Below are 21,520 nucleotides of genomic sequence, written 5' to 3'. Positions count from 1 at the left end.
CATTGCATCCATAGTCAGGAAGCACTCAAGTCACAGTCACGTTGTCCACTAGTGTGGGTCTGATTACAAAAAGAAAAAAAAAACCACAAGTGAGAAAAGGTCATGGTGAGTGACATTTAACCAGGTGATACCATTTCAGCCAGTGTCCCGGCGCCTGTGTATTCGACATCTTGGTGTCTGTGCTGGCTGGTTTTAACTGTCAACTTGACATAACCTAGAATCACCCAGAAAAGAGAGCTTCAATTGAGGAATTATCTAGATCAGGTTTGGCCTGTGGGCATGTCTGTAGGGGATTGTCCACATTGTTAATTAGGGTGGGAAGACCCCCTCAGATATGGTTGACACTATTTCCTGAGCTGGGTTCTAAACAATGTAAGAGCGAGGACAGGTAGCTGAGCATAAGCAGTGGGCAACACAATTGCATTGGCTTCTCTCTACTGTTGACTGTGAATGTGATGTAACTAGCTGGGACTAGATCAAATAGGCTTCTTGTCTGGTTATTTTCTGGAGACAAGGTCTCATATAACCTATTATGGCTTCAAACACTCTATGTAGCTGAGAATGACCTTGACCTGCTTCTGCCTTCAGAGTGTTGGGGTAGTAGACTTGCATTACCATGCGCTACCATGCACAATTTCTGTGGTGCTGAGGACTGAACCTGGGCCTTATTGGATCAATTCCCAGGACCACCTAGAAAGGACAAAAGTCAAAGTATTGTTATTGTCTCTGGATTATGAAAAAGCACCACTCCTTACTCTGGTGGTACAATCTTATTTTTGGAGTATCAACATAGATTAATTTTTGATTTATAGTTCAGTACCACTGGTGCATTGTCCTTGTTCACATAAAATACCCAAAACACAGTTCCCCATCTATAAACACTCATCAGAGTTCAGTCTGGCTATTTGGGTCTGGGTAAACGTGGCACAGTGAGGACATAGAGTGTGGGTGATTTCATTTTTTGAGGGTTGTATCTTTCATATTTGTTTCTGCTACAAGGCTTCTCTTGTTTTATTTATCCTTCTCTCCTTCACTCCCTTTCTCCCTCCCTTCCTTCTTTCTTCCCTCCCCTCTTCCTTCTTCCTTTTTCTCCCTTTCTCTCTGAGATGTGTGTGTGTGTGTGTGTGTGTGTGTGTGTGTGTGTGTGTGTATGTTCATATCCATGTATGTGTGCTCACTGAAGCTAGAGGTCAATGTCAGATGTCTTTCTCATTACTCTCCATCTCATTTTTTGAGACGATGTCTGCCAGTCAACCTGGAACTTGCTGCTTTGGCTAGACTGGTTGGCCATCGAGCTCCTGGGATCCTCCCGTTTCGGCCACCACAGCAACTGGGGCTGTGGACACACGCCAGGTTTCACACAGGTGCTGGGGGCCTGGCGTAGCGGGACTTTACCAATGGAACCCTCACCCCAGCCCCTCTTCTTTACGGCTCTATTTCTTCACTTTGGAATGTACACCAGGCACAGGCACTGTCAACTTGGAAACACAACTCAAGGTTTCTTTTCCTGTGTTCCAGTTTCTACCTTTGGGTTGCCTGTAAAGCTCATGCTCAAGGTTACTGAAAGCTGACAATCCATTGTTGAAGTATAATAGGGCTGGAGCACTAAAAAAATATATCAGTTAACACGTGCTTCCAACTAACGTGAGTCGTGTTTGTTGAGAGAGTTGCCTTATTCTGGTAGAAATCTTGAGCTCAGCTTTATTTTCTTGAGGTAGAATAATAAGGCAATGTAGTCAGCTGCTTCAGATAGGATGGCAGCTTTTGAAAAGGAGATCACAGGGGCTGGAGAGATGGCTCAGTGGTTAAGAACACTTGCTGCTCTCTCAGAAGACCTAAGGTTGATCCCTAGCACCTACACTGTGGTGTCCTACTGTCTGTAACTCCAGTTCCAAAGGGATCTGATGGCTCCTTTGGGCATTCCACACATGTAGTACACAGACATATTTGCAGGCAAAATACCCATATGCATAAAATAAGGGGGTTTTGTTTTGTTTTGTTTTTTGAGATAGGATCTCTCTACACTGTTTTGACTGTCTTGCAACTGTATGTAGACTAGACTGGTCTCAAACTCACAGAGATTGGCGTGACTCTGCCTCCCGAGTACTGGGATTAAAGACATGGCACCATACCCAGTCATAAAGAGAGAGAGAGAGAGAGAGAGAGAGAGAGAGAGAGAGAGAGAGAGAGATCAAGTCAGTTCTGAGTGGGGATCTGAGACTTTTATCTACTGCAGAATATTCCCTGATACTGTATCTACCCAGCCACTGTCCAGGACCACCATATTATTAAAAACACCTTCCCTTCTCCTCCTCCTCCTCCCCAACCCCTCCCCCTCCTCTCCTTCTTCCTCTCCTGCTCTTCTTCCCCCTCCTCCTTTTTCATAATTAGAAAGAAAAGTGGTTTTGTTTTTGAAAATGAAGAAACATGATATTTTGGGACCTTTAATATTGGGAAATTTCTGACTCTTAGCTTTGTGGATATTAAATCATGGATCAACCAGGTGTTCTAAAATGTCACCTGCACAGGCTTTTATGGACCGAACCCACTTCTAACGAGTGCTAGCAACCCACAGTAACCAGATTTGCAACAACCCTGTCTGATGGCAAGGCTTCTGTGTCCACCATGGAAATAAGTATCTGTCAGCACACACAGAAGACTCCCATATGGGGGAGGGGAGCTGCCCTTCAGTCTGGCACTCTCAGTCTTTACAGGTAATCAGCACCCCTAGTTTTCTGTGTAGCTTCTGTGACATTTTATCTGCATATTTGAACTGATTTTTGTACACACACAAGCTTTAATATCCACTCATCTAGTTGCCTTATTTTTTTTAGCTTTACAGATCTGTCTTTTTCAAGAACTTAGAGACACAGTATGAATACATGTTAATTTGTTAAAACACTCCCTTATTCATGAATGCTCCAATGGTTCATGTTTTGCGTTAATGCCATGTGTGGAGATCAGAGGACAACTTTTTCGAGAGTCAGTTGTGTCCTCCTACTGAATGTCCCAGGGCTTGAACTCAGGGCTTGTCAGAACTCTTTGTTTATTAAGATAGGATCTTACCATAGGGCCCAAGCCAACCTGGAACTGTCTATATAGCCCAGGCTGGTCTCAGAGTCTTCCTGCTGTGGCTTCCCGAGTGCTGGGGTTACTGGTGGGTATCACTGTACCTGATTGTTGGGGGTGGGGGGAGCCCCACACCACTGAGCCACTCCTCAGCCCATTCAGAGATTTGTTGGAGGTGTGCTGTCAGCTTTCAGCTCCCCCTCCTTACGTCTTCCAGCTCTGAATGTACTTGGTAGATAGCTTTGTAAATGGGGTTTTGTGAGTTTCTTTGGCCATTGTATTCTTTCTCTGGTTTTCCATGTTTCTTATTACTTTGGTGTGCTTTCTGTGGGAGAGTAGAAGGGAAGAGAGAGAGAGATTAAAAAAAAAAAGCTCCGTTTTTTCATGTTTAACTTTTATTCCCTGAGTGGCAGTGTCAATGATCCCTTAAAGACTTGAGTTCAGCTCAAGGGAGTAAAGACTTTTTCAGCACCATTTCTTAAGCCAGGTCTTTGAAGCCCACTCAATGTTTCTCTTCTTCACAATACAGTTGTTCTGTATAATGTACTGTCGGGGCCAAGAAGATGGCTCAATGGGTAACGGCATCTGCCACCAAGAGTGATGACCTGAGTTTGAGTCTCAAGACCCAGATGGCAGAAGGAGAGAATGGCTGTAGCTGGAGAGTTTCTCTCCAGGTCCCACCAAGCCCTGGCAGTCCCGCAGCCCACTTATAAAATAAACACACAGATGCTTGTATTATTTAAACTGTTTGGCCTAATGGCTCAGGCTTCTTGTTATCTAGTTCCTATATCTCAAATTAACCCGTTTCTATTGGTCTATAAGTTGCCACATGGCTCGTGGCTTACCGGTACCTTACATCTCGCTTGTCATGGTGGCGGTTGGCAGCGTCTCTCTGACTCTGCCTTCCTGTTCCCCCAATTCTCCTCTCGGCTAGTCTCGCCTATACTTCCTGCCTTGCTACTGGCCAATCAGCGTTTTATTTATCAATCAATCATAGCAACATATATTTACAGCATACAGGACATCCCACAGCAAATGACTCCTGCAGGTTGTCTGTGACCGCCACAAACATGCACATGAAGTACGTAAGTACAATGAAATAGATTTTCCAAATGTATGGTAGCAGCTTTATATCAGAGAGGTTCAGTGTATGGGTGTGGCACCAACAGTGCCAGCCAAGGAAGACAACCTTCATGCCGTCTAGTCCTAGTGCTGAGAGCTTTAGCTTTTAGTTTTGGGAAGGGGGCCAGGCAAGCAAAAACAGTCACTCCTTCAGGTGACCGATACTAGTTTAGCAGTTGGCCGTCAGTGTGGTTTCTTCCCTTTGAACCTTTCAACTCCCATGTGATCTTGGCGTCTCCCCTGCCTGAGGGAAATTCTATTCCAGGATTTGCAACACTTTAACAAGGAGACTGAGGATAGTAAACATGCAGGACAACAGCCCAGTTCTGATACTGTGCCATGGAAGCCGCCAGCCGTACGCAATTTGTGAATGACTAGGTGGGTTGGTTACCCTTCTCACTGCTGCGGTCAAATGACTGACTAAAGCAACTTCAGGAAGGAAGGGGTTATTGGCTTGCAGTGTGAGGTCCAGTGTGAGTGGCAGCAGGGGCATCAGGCCACTAGTCACAGAGAATCTATAATCGGGACACAGAGATGAACGCTTGTGCTCAGCTCCCTGTCTCCCTTTCATCCAGTCCAGGACCCCAGCCCATGGGATGCTCCTGCCCACATTTAGGGCGGTCTCCCCACTTCAATGAACCTTATTTAGAAGCTCCTTCCCAGGCACGCCCAGAGGCTTGTCTTCTAAGTGACTCTACAGCTTATCAAGGCGACAATATTAACCATCACAGAGGGATACCTATTGGGGGGATGATAGATCATATTCATCAGTGTGCTAGGAGATCTCTGGATAAAGAAACGGAGGGAAGTAGGGGTGGCAATGGAGTTGGGCAGGTTGCATTATGGGATAGGAAAGCTAGGACAGGCCTATGAGGGGAGCTTGAAGCAAAGACCCGAAAGAGATGGGTCAGTTAGTCGGATCCCTGGGGTAGGTGTTGTGGGCAGAAGCACAAGGCTGTGGTAAAGCCCCAGGGAGGCTGTGTGGCTGGAGAGGAGCGGGCAGGTCCAGCCTGTACAGGAGGAGGTCAGAGCGTGAGGCTTTGTTCCAGCATGAGGATTTTGGTCTTGGGATGGAGTGAGCTGTGTAGAGCAGCCCGGCTGTGTTCAGCCAGTGGCTTGTGGAGAAGAGCAGTGCCAGCTGCTTTGAAAGCATCTCAGTAGCTGTTTCTTTTGAGCACTCTGAGTGGGACTGGATCTTTCATGGCAGAGTGACGTCAGATGCTGTAAAATGCTATCAGATGACCCAGCAGCTCAAAGGCAGTATTCGGGAATCTCCCCAAGCCTATTCCCCTGTGTATGTTCGCATATTTATGTATATATAGTGCATGTGTATACATATGCGTGCTTACGTGTGTTTGTGAGTAGGGATATACATGTGTGCACATGTGTGTAGAGATCAGGAGTCAACCTCAGTTGCCATTTCTCAGATACCATTCCCATTGTTTGAGACAGGGTCTCTCAGTGGCCTGGAGCTTGCCAAATAGGCCAGGCTGACTGACAAGTGAGCCCCAGGGGTCCGCTGGGCTTCCCTTCCCCAACGCTGGCATTGCAGGAATACACCACCCACCATCCCCAGCCTTTTGACATGGGTGGATTCTGGGCAGTGAACGTGGGTCCCCCTGCTCTCCTTGCGAGCTCTTTATCAACTGAGCCATCTCCCCAGCTCTACACAATGTTGACCTATTCTTTTCTTCTTTGAGAATTTCATACAACATATTTTGATCATCTTCTTAAGGATGTGTTAAACCGTTCCCCCTCTCCGCTGAAGTAAGAATCCTATCACTGATTTTGAAGTAGTTAATAATCTTGCTTGAGAGGGCCAGAGTATGGAAGCTATTAGAGATTCTGTTGGAGCGAGTCAGAACATGGAAAACTAATTTTTTTTAAAAACCCCTCTTGGTCCCAGCTCTTGTGATTTTCAAGGTTCCAGCAAGCAAGAGCAGAGAGCCTGCCTCTGACGGTGGGTGATGGAGAAGTGCCTCTCCAGGGTGGGCTTGTTGCCCAGCTGTCGGGGAGGTGTTTGCTAGGCATCTGGGTGATCGAGACAGTCTAATTAAACCGGGATTGATTTATTAACGGAGTTCTACTGCTCACATAATTTAACAACTCTGAGGTGTTGCGGGGCCTGGGGTATTGCTAAGAGTGCTAAGGCTCCTGATAATTATTGCCTGACTTTGGAGAGGCAGACAGATGGGTCCTCATTGTCTCTGCCAATCTCACTGGCAATTGAAGCTGGATTCTTTGTTGGGTGTTGTGGAGGGGGTCTTGCTGCTGGTCCTTGGCTGCCTTGCTGGCACGCTCCCTTCCGTATTTCCAAGGCCCTTTGTCTCCACTTTGCAGACCCCCCCCACCTCCAAGCCTCTGCTTACTCAGCTGTAGGTCTGCCTTTGGCTTGGCCTTAACAATGGGTCTCCTGGGTCCCTTACATTTTCCAGCTGCCTTTCTGTTTGAATTTATTTCCAGCCAACATGCTTCTTGGTCTGGTTTGACTTAGTTAAAAAAAAAAAAAAAAACAAAAAAAACTGGTCTTTTAACCAGGTCTGTACAAATATTTATTTAAGACTTACATTGTGTGCCTGCTTCTGGGGTGGAGCGCTAGTGAGTCCCTCAACGTAAATGACAGTCTGCCTTAGGACAGACAAATTCTGTCTGGCAAGGAGTGATGTTCTGCTGGTGTTCTGTCGCCTGGCTTATGTGGCCCCCAGTCACACTCCTGGGAACTCTGAACCATTAGGAACCTGCTCACGTAGACCTCGGGACCCAGAAAGCTGTGTGTAATAATGGCATAGATAGCCATGTACTTTCCTGTCAGACCAAAGCACTGGAAAGCAATGCCTTCTAGTCTAGATATGTGTTGGAACTCTCCTGCTAGTTCATTTTAGACCTTTGCTTGTTGTTATATCATACAGTTTCCCCCAAATAAAATATATCATCTAATTTGAATGGTTACTTATGATGGCTGTAGAAAACACAAAAAAGTAGGAAAAACAGACCTCAATGTATGATACAGTTTTTCCCCAAATAAAATATATCATCTAATTTGAATGGCTACTTATGATGGCTGTAGAAAATGTAGAAAACACCCAAAAAGCAGGAAAAACAAACCTCAAATATTCCTGTCCTTCAAAGTTTAACCACTATTAACATTTGAGGGGGCCAACAACAGACAAATTCCACCCAAGTCCACCTTGGTGAACCAGTGAATTGGTTGGGGTTACTTTGGCGAGCATGCATTACTCACAGGCTACTACATCACTGAAAAGTCTACCCCAGCGTGGGTGAATACTCAGACAAGTGGCATCTTTAGTTCCGATTCTCTTCAGCTCCCTGGCCCTACCTTAGTAAGAGCAGTCCTCATAAGAAAGAAAGCCCTGCTTCACAGCTCCTGGCATAGCCCTCTCATGAGCCTTCAGGGTGCAGTCTGATGGAGGCTGACATGGCCCATGTGTGGTCTTCACAATTGAGTCTAGTTCCTACCCTACAGGCAGCATCTTGTCCCTATGGTGACTTTGGGCTGTGCTTACTCATACATGCTTGGAGTGCCTGGGACCTCTTCTCTGCCTCCATTGGTCACCCTGGGATAGGCCTGTTCTCTAAATACAACTTATTCTTGCATGAGCAAGCTTGGAAATGCCTCAATGAAAACCCTTCATTTTGGTGGTTGGGGAGATGGCTCACGTGGTCAAGCTCCGACTCCACAAGCAATAGGAACTAAACTTGATCATCCCCAGAACTGGAAGAAGAAAGTTGGGTTATTGTAATCTCAGTGCTGGGGAGGCAGAGACAGGAAGATCCCTGGGACTTGCTGACCAGTCAACCTAGCCTCTTTGGCAAGTTTCTGACCAATGAGAGACCTTGTATTGTGGGCCTAGTGGCAGTGGTGGCACATGCCTTTAATCCCAGCACTCAAGAGGCAGAAGCAGGTAGATCTCTGAGTTTGAGGCCAGCCTGGTCTCCAGAGTGAGTTGCAGGACAGCCAGGGAAACAGACAGAGAAACCCTGTCTCAAAAAACCAAACCAGCCAACCAACCAACCTAACAAACAAACAAAAAAATGAGGTGGACAGCTCTTTAGGAATAACACTAGAGTTTTACCTCCAGTCTCCACACACACATACTCACATACCTACACACATATACACACACACATACAAGGAGAGAGAGAGAGAGAGAGAGAGAGAGAGAGAGAGAGAGAGAGAGAGAGAGAGAGAGAGAAAGAGAGAGAAAGTCCTTAGTGAGTTTTTTCTTTACATGGAAAGAGAGCTATCCACCCACTTCTATTGAATTAATTCTTATCCTGGATTCAGTATGTGCCATGATTCAGTTATGGGCCAAAGAAAATGAACTTATTACTTGACACTCTTGAAAATTCCTCGGAGGCTACCGAGCTCTTCCATGTAGGTCTTGGGCTGATGACTGTTTGCTGTTGTTTAGCAGCAAGAGCTGAGAGCTGGCCACAGTGGGAAGCTGCTAGGCAGAGGCTCTGTGGAGGACCCTTCAGAGGCCTCTCGACTCTCCATGCAATTTTGGCTTTTTGCTCTTTGCATGTTATCAAGGAATTAGATGAAGGTGATTCTTAAGTAAATAACACATCTCTCTGAAGGACCCTGAGTTCACTAGGACCCCACTGGCTCACAGTGCCCTGACTGCTATTAATTCAGGGCATGAATAATAGTAATATTTGATATTTGCTATCCATTATCTGTCTACCTGGCAGGCTTAACTCACTTTCCAGTGTAGTTCTGAGAGTGAAACATGGCATTGGACTCCATGGAGTCAGAGAAACCTCCCCTCAATGACTATCTCGTGTGTGTGTGTGTGTGTGTGTGTGTGTGTGTGTGTGTGTATGTACACTTGTGTATGTGCTTGTATTTGCATATACCTGCATATATGTGTGTATATATGTATACAAACACAAGTACATGGATAGGCCAGAAAATAACTTTTGATGGTGTACCACCTTTTTTAAAAAAAATATTTATATTATTTCTCTTTACCTGTAGGTGTGTATATGTTTATCTGGCTCAAAGAGGCCAGAAGAGGGTGTCAGATTCCCTGGGGCTAGCAATAACAGGGGATTGTGAATCACCTGACATGGATGTTAGGAACTAAATTCTGGTGCTCTGAAAACACAGCAAGTGGTTTTAATCATGCCCAACCCTGTTTTTTGAGACCGTTCCTTACTGGCGTAGAGATTACCAAGCAGTCTAGGCTGGCCTGACATGGAGCCCCAGGGATCCACCCATCTCCACTTCCCTAGGGTCAGGGTTACAAGGGCATTACCATGCCTGGCTTTTTTACCTGGGTGCAAAGGGCCAAAGTCGTGCACTCACGCTTGCAAGGCAAGCATTTAGTCTACGGAGCCCTTTCTCCAGCCAACAGCGCTTGTTCGATTATAGATCTGAGGTGAGGTTCTTCATATTTCTCACGGCAATAACTTGGGTGTCTACTCTTTTGAAATCTGGGGCTCTCCATGTAAAGACCTGGTATCACCAAAGAACTCAAGTGCAGACATTTTGAAGTCACAGTTTAACATCTGCCAAGCAGGTGGTCTTCTGGGGCACACGAGGGGGAGGGGCTTTTTAACTGTGCATGCCCAATGTACCAAGGCCAGTGAGAGAGAGATTCAGAGTAGAAATTCAGCCAGGCCTGATGGTGCAGGCCTGTGATCCTAGCAACTGAGGAAGCTGAGGCAGGAGGATTCAGGTTTCAGCTTCTCTGAAAATTTAGTTCCCAGCTCTCTGCTTCAGCCTGTCGGTTTTCAGAGGCACAGACGCCGTATGATTGACAGGTCTTTACTTGTTTGTTTTCCCTGAAGTTGGCCCTTGGATGCTTCAGAACAGAGTGGGAGGGGCGCGTGATGCAGGGAGAATTTGAAAATAATTTTTTTCTTCTTTTCGAATTCTTAAATTTTTCGACATTGATTTTTAAAATTTTATTCTCTTGGAACTTTCCCCTGACACCTAAAAGGTTGTATCTGATGTGCTGATGAGCTCACAAGCGAACCACGTCACCCATGAGGCTGTCAAATCTGAACGATGTTTTCTTTCTTTCTAGCTGTCTCCGTCATGAGGTACAGCGCCTCTGCCTTTGGGTTTGCAGTAAGTAGCCTGAAGTGTCTTCACTGTCATGAAGTTCCTGCATGCTTTCCCCGAGCCCGAGACTCTCACCCAGTCGTTAAACAGATGGGTGCTTATGCTTAGCAGATAGGAGATGAGCATGGGAAGCACAATTTTAGGGAAAAACCACTTCTGGAAAATGACAATGTAACAGAATTACATGGCATCAAGATGGGATAGTTCCCACGTATACATCCGGGGTGCACATATTCTGTGAAGGGGATGTTTGAGAGGATGTTTTGGGAGGCTTACCTCTTTGTGCCCTTCCAGGTTGCATGTGGTTCTGGCACACTGGGGTGGGGTGTGTTGCTGGTGTGTAGACAGAGACATTGGGAGTTGAGATGGATCAGGGCTGCTCACATTAGAAGTTAGTCTATCTGTAGCCCTGCTGAGGGGAGCCGAGTTTTCTGCCTGCCTCCAGGTGGAAATAGGTCAACATAGGCGGGTATGTTGAAAAATTGAGTGACATTTCTTCATGGCCCTTTAAGAGAGGGCCAGCGCTCTCAGTCCCAAGAATTGAGGTGTTTGAGGACTAAGCAAACTCCTTCCCTCCTGTGGTCCAGACATAGGGCATCCCGTACTGGGACCCAGACCCACATCTGCCCTTTGTTGTAAGAACTTATTGCTTGGAAAGGGTTGCTTTGAGGGTGTTGCAAATTCTTTTAAAAATCTTAGGAAGGATGCAGACTGTTCAGAAAATTACACATGCACACACTGGTACCCAGAACACAAACAACATGTACACAACTCAGAAATAAATACATACAATGTATACACAGTGAGATACATATACAATATATGAACACAACCAGACATATACAACACACACAAAGAGTGAAATAGAAACACACACACAGCACACACACACATATCCAGAAGTAAATACACAACATAGACACATGTGTGTGCTCACATAATATATATACACATATCCAGACACACAACATATACATACTCAGAAACACCTCTCTCTCTCTCTCTCTCTCTCTCTCTCTCTCTCTCTCTCTCTCTCTCTCTCTCTCTCTCTCTCATTCTTTCAAAAGCATGGAGCTTTCTATACAATGTCAAACTGTTTGTAGACTTCCTGGACCTATAAATAAAACAATTTCAGTGAGAGTCGGCATTAGAATTCGCCCCCAAGATTTTTTTTACTTACTATGTATAAGAAAATGCCAATGGCATCTTGCCTGTTGTAGGAAAAACAGTTTTATGTATTTCAGAAAATTGTATCTCCCATTCCTATCTCCCGTCCCCTATCTCCAGCGTGCCAGGATCCTGGGGCTCTGAGAATAGAGCCAGCCATACAAGGGCCACAGCCCTGCTACCAGGGCAGTGTGTAATGCCCAGGGTTCCACCATGGAGTTCAAAGTGGCTGCAAGAAGCATGCAGAAACATGTGTACTCCAAGATACTCGTTTGAACTTTCTGCGTTATCGTGCAGTTGCCCTGTGTGTTCGTGGTGGTGCCTTGCTAACTCTGGAGAACCACTCATGTCCTGTCTCCTTCTCTAGTTTGATGCCATCCTGGATGTGCTGTCCTCGGCCATTGTCCTCTGGCGTTACAGCAACGCGGCGGCTGTGCACTCTGCCCACAGGGAGTACATGTAAGTGGACTCTTCTTCCCGACCGGAGGATCCTTACAGGAGAGGCTTGCCTTCAGTCTTTGTCCCGATGTTGAGAAGAGGGTGTAGGTTGCCTTTGATGTTAGCTAGTGCACTGTCAGTCATGAGCAGGTCTTCCCTGGGATAGTCACAGGGACATGTAGCCTTTATAATTTGTTCAGTTCTCTGATCTGAAGTCTGGAGTGAATATTTTCTTGTCTGTCTCTCTGTTCAGCCATTCACCTACTTGTCCATCTGTCCTCCCATCCTCTCATCTATCCATTCTCCCATCCAATCATCCATCCATCCATCAACCCATCCATCTACTTATCCATTCATCCATACATCTATCCATCTATCCATCTACCCATCTACCCATCCATCCATCTACCCATCCATCCATCTACCCATCTACCCATCCATCCATCTACCCATCCACCCATCCATCCATCCATCCATCCATCCATCCATCCATTTAGCTAACCACCCACCAATCTTCCTATCTACTCATTTACTCCCCTTTCCCTTCCCCCTCTGTCCTCTTTTCTTCTCTCCTCCCTTCCTCCCCTGTTCCCTTTCTCCCCATTCTCTCTCCTTAGTGTCTTCATTTTCTTTCAGGGTCTCACAAATGCTAGACCAGTCCTCTACTACCAAGCTGTATCTCCAGCTTTTGCAAGTCAGATTTGTTGTTTTGTCTATCATATTTTCAATTAATAATTCAATATCTAATCTATTAATATTGATCTAAGGGTTTTTTTTGATACAGAGTTTCTGTATGTAGTCCTGGCTGTCCTAGAACTCACTCTATAGACCAGACTGGTCTTGAGCTCACAGAGATTTGCCTGCCTCTGCCTCCTGAGTATTGAAATTAAAGGCTTGTGCCACCACCCAGCTTCACAAAGCAAAGTATTTTTGTTTGTTTGTTTTGTTTTGTAAAGTCTACAGTACTGGTATTCCCAGGTCTCCCATCCAAGTACTAACCAGACCTGACCCTGCTTAGCTACCAAGATTAGACAAGACTGGTACATTCAAGCTGATATGGCCATTGATCTTTTAAATAACCTGATGTAAGACACACCTGTGCACATTAAACATTCACAAACACACATAGAAATTCATGCTTTGAGCACCACTACTTGCTAGCTCTGGGACTTCATTATACTTCAGCCCTTCATTTGAGAAAGTAGAAAAAGAAACATTCCTCCTCCATAGGATTTTCTGTCAGGGACCAGCTCTGACCTGTCAAAGGGTTCTTGGTGGGGGAGGAGTGAGGAATGAAGAAGTATTAGATAGAAATATAGGCCTAGACAAAGAGAAAGACAGAGACACAGGACAGCTTTGGGAGGGCCTTGGGTCAATACCCAGTTGCCCAGAGTTTAATCATGATGGGATTTTAATACATCAGCGAGGGGAGAAGCAAAGGACCTCCCCCTTTCAAGGTTGAGGTATAAAGTACCAACAAGTGTAGACCCTTCAAAACACCTGGTACCCACGCCTTTGGTCAAACCATCCTACTATGCAGCCCTGCTGGGCAAAGCAAGCTCAGACTTTCTGACCTTGAGTAAGGCCTTACTTACTTGGGAGCCTCTGTGGGCCTCTACAATTTTCATGATGGACACATATGTTCCTACACACATATACATATCTATTTGTGTATATATGTGATTGTGCATACACCTGTTTGTATATGTGTGTGTGTGTGCCTGTATATCAGCACATGCAGGGGTTTCCCAGGCCTCTGTAGGTTTTGGATGGCTGAACACCAGTCAACAAATGCTCCTCTGTGTGGTTCTAAAGGTGCCAGAGAGAAGGTGTCAATGAGTTAGTATCAAATCACAAGCAAACACGAAAAAGCAGAGGTATCTCTTGGTGTCAGGGAATTCAGGCAGTAATCGATTTGAGGTTGAATGTGCTGGAATGCAGAAACTCTTGACAGATGACAGCATACGGATTCATTAGTGACTCAGTGACAGCAAGAAGACAGACCAGGGAGTTGGAGGGATGGCCCAGTTGTTCAAGCACATGCTGTACTTGCAGCCAACCTGAAGCCACATCAGGCAGCTCACAACCCCCTGTAACTCCAGCTTCTGAAAATCCAATACACTCTTCTGGCCTCCATCGGGACCTGCATTCATGTGCATATAACCACACACAGACACAGACAAACGCACATAATTTAAAAATAATAACATATACCAGGCGGTGGTGGCACATGCCTTTAATTCCAGCACTTGGGAGGCAAAGGCAAGCAGCTCTGTGAGTTCGAGCCCAGCCTGGTCTACGGAGCAAGTTCCAGGACCATCAAGGCTGTTACACAGAGAAACCCTGCCTCAAAAACCCAAATAAATACAGTAATAAAACACACCCCTTAAAAATATTGAAAAAAAAAGAAAACAAAACAATACCAAAAAGCCCAACCCCCCACATCTACACATGTGAAATATTTAGTTTCATGTGCATATCTCCTTTAACAAATGTGAAGTATCAGATTTGTGATATCAAAGATGATACCATTTGGATAAAGTTAATTTTGAAAATAAGTAAATCTTTTGGTAAAAAATTTCAAGAAATGGATAGTAGAGATCTTAATTTTATTAAATTTCAAATGAGGATTCTGTAACGTGGGAGACACTGATGTACCCAACCAATTTCTTATGTAGGGCTTTGAGGACTTCAACCAAACCCCATGAAGAAGTCGAGAGCTGCTCCGTCCCGTGTCAGGCCAGGCACCATGTAGAGCAACGTGCAGCCCTTGGGTCTGCAGCTGTGCTACCCACTTTGCCTTACTGCCTTGCTTTAACTTGATATGGAGATGATGTGTAAGGGTAAAACACACCCCAGAGAGTGAGGAGGAGAATGCCTATAGTTTCTTAATTTAAAAACATAGTGTGTGTTAGAGACATGGCTGTGAGTAATGTGTTCACCATGTGGGCATGGAGATCTGAGTTCAATCCCCAGAACTATACACACATGCACACACGCATACACATACACACACACCACCACCACCAACAACAACAAAAACCACCACTACCATCACACATAACACACACACATACACACATCACATACACATACACACACATACACCACCAACAACAACTACAACCACCACTACCACCACCACCATCACATACACCACACACACACACACACACACACACACACCTCACACACATACACATACCACACAGACACACACACACACCACCAATACCATCACACACACACACCACACACACATACACACACACATACACCACCACCACCACCATCACATACACCACACACACATACCACCTCACACACACACCATCACCAATACCATCACACACACACACCACACACACATACACCACCACTACCACCACCACCATCACACATACCACACACACATACCACCTCACACACACACACACCATCACCAACACCATCACACACACACACACACAACACACATATACACACACACACACACACACACACACTATCACTACCACCACCACCACCACACACACCACTTCACACACACACACACACCACCAACACTATCACACACACCACACACACACACACACACACACACACACACACACACACACACACACACACATATACATGTAATGTGAACTGATAAGGAAGGTCCTTGGGGCTCACTGACCAATCCGCCTACACGACTTGGTCATTTCCAGGCCAGTGAGAGACCCTGCCTCAAATGACAATGGAGATGGTGCCTGAGGAATGAAACCCAAGGTTGTCCTGTGACTTCCACACATATGCGTACATTTGTGTGTATACCCTTACATATGTGCACACACACATGCGCACAAATATTGTGTGCTGATATCAGGATATTTTATTCATAGTTGGCTAAACTATTAAATTATTTTTTGCTTTTGTGTTCCTTAAAATGCATCCTTTGGAAATTCAGAATTTTATGTGGGCCTTGAATTTAATTCTGTCTGGGAGTATAAAGAGAAAGTGTTGTGCTCAATTTCCCTCTATTTTAGAGTTAATAATTCCAAGTTTGATCTATGTCTCCAAAAGAAGTTGAGTTCTGGTTTCTAATTTGAGTTTTTAAAAATCTTCCTTCCTTCCTGTTAAAATGCTTTTTGTAAATACTTAGTCATAAAGCTAGAAATTCTTGTGGCTTTTCTGTGGGCTCGGAATCTCTGTGAACATTCACCAGGTGGCCTGCAGTTTCCCCAGTTTCCGGACTGGATAAGAAGTGTCTTTGATTTTACTGTTTTCAGTTTTATTTTATTTGTGTGTATGTGTGTTCATATGTGTGCAAGGGCATGCATACGTGCAGGTGTGTGTGCACGTACGCATGTAAAGGGTAGAGGTCAACCTCAGGTGTTATTCCTCAGGTGCCATCTGTTATAATTCGTAGGCCTATTCACATTCTTATACTTTCCCCTCCTAACAAAACTCTTACAGTGGGTTCCATTGTACCTCGTGTTTTCTCTAGCCCAGTAAATAGCACCGCAGATAAATAACACCATCCACCTTGTTTTTCGAGACAGGGTCTCCCTTTTTTAAATTTTAAAAACTTTCATTTATTTTTTGAGATTATAATATAGTTACGTTAGTACCTCCCCCACATTTCCTCCCTCCAAACCCTCTCACAGCTCGCCTATTATGCTAAGATGACTGGCCAGTGAGCCTCGGGGATTTACCTAGCACCACCTCCCTGGTGCTGGGATTATGGACATGGGCTAGCACATTTGGCTTGTTTAAGGAGGGTTCTGGAAATCAGGTCCTTAGATTTGTGTGGCAAGCACTATTCCAACTGAGCTGTCTTACCAGCTCTGGGTTCACTGTATTTAAAAATAGATGCATTAAAAAACTGTGTCTGTTACCCACAATGCAACGGTGAAGGTGCTGCTTTGTGATCTTTGGGTGGCTGTTCATTGGATAACGATCATGAGTTCATGTGGAGATTCCTAATCTGAGGATTAAATGATACTTATAATCCCCCATATCACCAGCTTTAGTTAACGTTTTAATCTCTGGTTAAAAATTCATGAGCTCACAGCCGGCTGGGAATATATTTGCATATTAATGAGCATAAACAAGCATTGAGGAATACAGTTAGGAAAACCAATGGCTTTCAGTTAGTTCCTAGAGAGTAATATCGGAGGGAGTGGAGACATAGCCAACTGGCTTTTAGAAGAGGCCAGTTCTCTTACTTTTCTGGTTTGAAATCACAGCCTCAGAGTGAACCTTGGGTTTGAGATTGCCGGTGTGGTAGGTGGGCACCCTCTGCACTTGGCCACGTGGAAATGGAGCATGTGATGCTTCTGCCTCTCCACAGAGTGCGGCCTCCATAGTTTCCTTTTGCTGAATAAAAAAAAAAAATCTTTTACAAAATGCACATAGCTTAAAATTTGATTTATTTTTTGTACATATGTTCATACAAGTGTACATGGATGTGCTTACCTGTGTGTGAAAGCCAGCACATAGCTTTGGATGTCGTTCTTTGGGAGCAATTCACCTTGTTATTTTTAGACAAGGAACCTCACTGGCCCGGAGCTCACCAAGTAGACTCAACTAGCTGAGCACCGAGCCCCAGGGATCTGCCTGTCTCTACCTCCCGGCTCTGGGGTTGCAAGTACGTACCACCACACCTCATCTTTTTTTAAAGAAAGCATTCTACAGATTGAACTCTTGTCCTCTCAGGCTCCTGCAACACACATTTTACCCAATGAGCCATCTCCCCAGCCCCCAAACGGACACTTTTAAGTGTGCATAGTTCAGCAGTCTTAAGCATATTCATGCTGTTGTGAACTAGCCTTGTCATCCTGCAAAAACTGCATTGGTCTTAGCCAAAAGGGTAAGAAGTAAGTCCCCTCACAAGAGAGAAAGTCGATACCTGTGAAATACTCCCATTTCTTCTTCCCCAGGCCTCAGTAACACCAATTTACCTTCTGTTTCCATGACTCTAACCACGTTCTATAACTCCTGGATGTGGTGTGGTGTGAGCTGGTGAGAGCCGTTGGGGTTTCTGACAGGAGCACAGCCAACTTACGGGTGACTAAACCACCGTGATGAGTACTGTCAACTTGAAAAGCTGTCACATCACCAGAGAGACGGCCTCTGAACCTGTCTGTGAGAGAACGGATCTAGTTAACTGAGAGGGGACGTTCCCACCTGGAATGTTGGTAGCACCATCCCATAATCTGGATTGCAGGCTGAGCAGCAGCATCTGTTGCTCTTGACTTCTGTAGGGTGGACTCACGGCACCACCTAACTGCCTTCCTCTTCTGCCACTATGGCTTGTCCACCATGATGGGCAGTGCTGCCCTGCTGTGGACCAAAAGAAACCTTCCTTCCTCAAGTGCCTTGTCATGGATTGTGTCCCTGCAATGGGGAAAGTAACTAACAGACCACCAAAGAAAATTCCTGCCCCTCCCCAGCACCACTTAACACATATATCCCCCAAGAGGGGCGAGGCCCCATGAACCCTCCCCGCCTCCATTACAGAGCATTGATGGCCCTGTATCGTGCAGGCTTCCTTCCTGCCCAGTGTCGAAGCTATTGAGAGTTCAAGAGGGTGACATGTCACACCTGTGTGTACTGTGTGTGTGTGTGTGTACCATGCATGTGCCTGGTACTCTTGGAGGTCAGAATGTGTGGGAGTCCAGCTGAGAGACTGACTCCCACATTTTACCTCAGGGTTTTCTTGAGGAGTGAGGGATAAGAGTTATTAGATAGAAGGATAGAGGGGAGAGAAACAGATAGAAACACTGGATAGCCTCGGGAGGGCCTGGATCAATATCCACCAGCCCCTTCTGTCTCTTCTAAAGGGCCTTTTATAGGAATGCCAAGGGGTGGAGCAAAAGACCTCCCACTAGCACAGCCAAGTGCAGACCCTTCCAATCACCTGGTAACCACACACATGGTCAAGCAATCTGCTAATGCAGCCCTGCTGGGTAAAGCAAGCTCAGATCTCACTAGGAAATCTCTGTGGGCCTCCACAAGAAGAAAGCATCAGATCTCCTGGAACTGGAGTTCAAGGTGGTTGTGATCTGCCATGTGTGTGCTGGGAATCAAACCCAGGTCCTCTGGAAGAGCGTTCAAGGGACATGTGACCTCTAGAGGACAGTGTTCTACAACATGGAGTTCTTGTCCCTGGCCTTACTCAGCATATGCTCTGCAGGCTCATCCATCTTGTAGAGTATCACACAGTTTCCTTCTTTTTACAGGCTGAGTAATATTCTACGTGGTGTATCTGCGCCACACCCACCCATCAGTGGACATTTCCATTGCTTCCACATTTCTGTGATCAGGACCCACTCTGCTGTTTAATGGTCTACCTGTGTCTCTCAGAACCAGTTTCCAGTTCTGGATCTATGCCAAGTGGGATCGATAGATTCTTTTAAACTTTCCAAAGTGGTTGCACCATCCTAAAATCCTGCCAATTAGTTATTGAAAAAAACTCCAAATTGTAGTGGTTAATTTCAAAATAGGTTTATTTTAAACATCTTAAATTGTACACATGTTTTCTGTGTCGAGGAACTGCATATGAGTGAGTGCAATGCCTACCAAAGTGAGGAGAATGTTGGAGCCCTTACACCCGGAGACTCTGGCACTTGTGAGGAGTTCAGTGTGGGTGCTGGGACCCCAAAGCTGCAGGAACAGTGTGTGCACTCACACGGGCAGTTGTGAGCAGTTCAGTGTGGGTGCTGGGAGCCCAACGCTGCAGGAACAGTGTGTGCACTTACTGCTGAGCCATGTACGCAGCCCCATCAGTCTCTATTTATATGAATAATAGACTTGTAGAGGGAGGAGATGCTAGGCAGAGTCCTCTAGAGGACAGGACTGACAGAACGGACATATATGACGGAACGTTCACTACATTAGCTTACATGGTATGAGCTGGGCAGCCCACCAGTGTCCCTCTGCAGGGTGGAGGGGCTGAACACAGCAGCTGCCTGGTCCGTGAAGCTGGACGCCCAGGGTAGTGATTTCATTTTTAGGAAAATGTCCCTTACATCTAAAGAGACGGGAACTTTTGCTGGACCTCACAGCCAAGTTAATAATACACGTGAGGTCGCTGAAAACTTGGCCTGATCGCCTGCTGTGTACTCAGCCTGTTTGTTTAACTTGCCATAAAGAGAACGACATCATAGCCAACCTCACTTGCCTTGGATTTCCCATGTAATCAACTTTTACTACCCAAGATAATTCATAGCTTCAATCTTAAATTACATACTCTTCCATGTCCCTGACTCAAAGCACCGTGTGTGCGTGCGCGCATGTGTGCATGCATGTACGTGTGTGTGCGTGTGTGTGTGTGTATGTGTGTGTGTGTGTGTGTGTGTGTGTGTGTGTGTCTGTGTGTGTCTGTGTTATGGTGTTCATTTACTGAGAACAACAGGTTGGAAGCAATCTTGTACAACAAATATCTGCCATAAATATTGAAACTAACACGGCTCTAAGTGGTAGCTCATTTTGAAGTACTGTTTTATTTATTGGGTGCTTTGGGGTCAGTGGAAGTCAGCTAGAGTCAGTGATTTAACCCTTGGTAAAACCCTGTTAAAGGGGCTGGAGTGCTAAGAGCACCTCTGCTCTGGGTTGGATTCCCAGCACCCACATGGCAGATCACAACTGTCTGTACCTCCAGTTCCAGGGGATTTGACGCCCTCTTCCGATCTCCAAGGGTACCAGGCACATACATGGTGCATATATACACACATACAAGCAAAACGCTCACATGTAGACATAAAGAAAGATTTCAACAACAACAACAACAACAACAAAATTCTGTTAAAGATTTCCATGAAGCACCTCATTTCTTCTCCATGTGATTCTTTCTGTGCTGTTCAGTAAATACAGAGCAAAGGCCTTTGTCAGGGACGCAGGCAGTAAAGACAGATCAGATATACACATGAGAGACAGAATACAGACAAACCAGAAGCCACAAAATATAGACAGAAGACACAAGAGAGAAATGGAGAATTCATTCTTTGGCTCACTCTTGGTCACAGCTGTTCAAGGGGGTGTGCTGAGTTGTTTTTGTTTATTTGTTTTGTTTTTGTTTGTTTGTTTGTTTCTGTAATTCGACACTGATGCATTTTGGTGGCCCTGGGTCTTATCTTTAATGCATTTCACCAACGCACCTCAATTGGCCCAGTCTTGTGCTAAAGACCCAGAAAATGTTTAGTTACTGCTCTTCAGTCCACACTTGAAAATTAAAGAAGCTGGAGTCTGATGTCGGCTGCGGAGGTTGGCGGTGGTAGCAGCGGACCATGGGTAGATGCATTCAACAGCAGGAGCCCAAGCCAGCCGGGCAGGACCTTTGACCGCCTGGGCTGCAGCTGGTAGGTGCCGCTTACTCTGGCAGGGGGCTTTCCACTCCGTTAATCCCCACTAGAAATGCCCTCACAGACCTGCCCAGGGGTGTGTTTCTTATTTGATTCCAGATCCTCAGAAATCAAGATTAACCCTCCCAGTAGGCCATGAGTTTCACCTAGACTGAGGTTTGCAGCATGTTCTAGGAGAGAAGGAAGAGTCAGGGAGTTGAGTCTGTTTGTAAAGGAGAGAGTCTTCAGGTACTTGAGTGTCTGTCCTCATTTTATGTTGCTGTGATAAAATACCTTTTAAACA

General features: G+C 45.5%; 1 protein-coding gene across 1 annotated transcript in view; it reads left to right on the top strand.

The window, feature by feature from the left end:
• The window catches only part of Tmem163 (transmembrane protein 163), a 185,039-nt gene that overhangs the window by 107,020 nt on the left and 56,499 nt on the right, over nucleotides 1-21,520 (top strand). Inside the window, exons 3-4 of the mRNA XM_052736798.1 lie at nucleotides 10,248-10,291; nucleotides 11,820-11,911. Coding sequence (XP_052592758.1) covers nucleotides 10,248-10,291; nucleotides 11,820-11,911 — 136 coding nt within the window. The remainder of the gene's footprint in view (nucleotides 1-10,247; nucleotides 10,292-11,819; nucleotides 11,912-21,520) is intronic.

The sequence above is a fragment of the Peromyscus californicus genome, unplaced genomic scaffold (genome assembly GCF_007827085.1).
Source record: "Peromyscus californicus insignis strain IS unplaced genomic scaffold, ASM782708v3 Scaffold_14__1_contigs__length_90479793_seg_2, whole genome shotgun sequence".
Lineage (NCBI taxonomy): Eukaryota > Metazoa > Chordata > Mammalia > Rodentia > Cricetidae > Peromyscus > Peromyscus californicus.
This window is presented reverse-complemented; position numbering and strand designations above follow the sequence as displayed.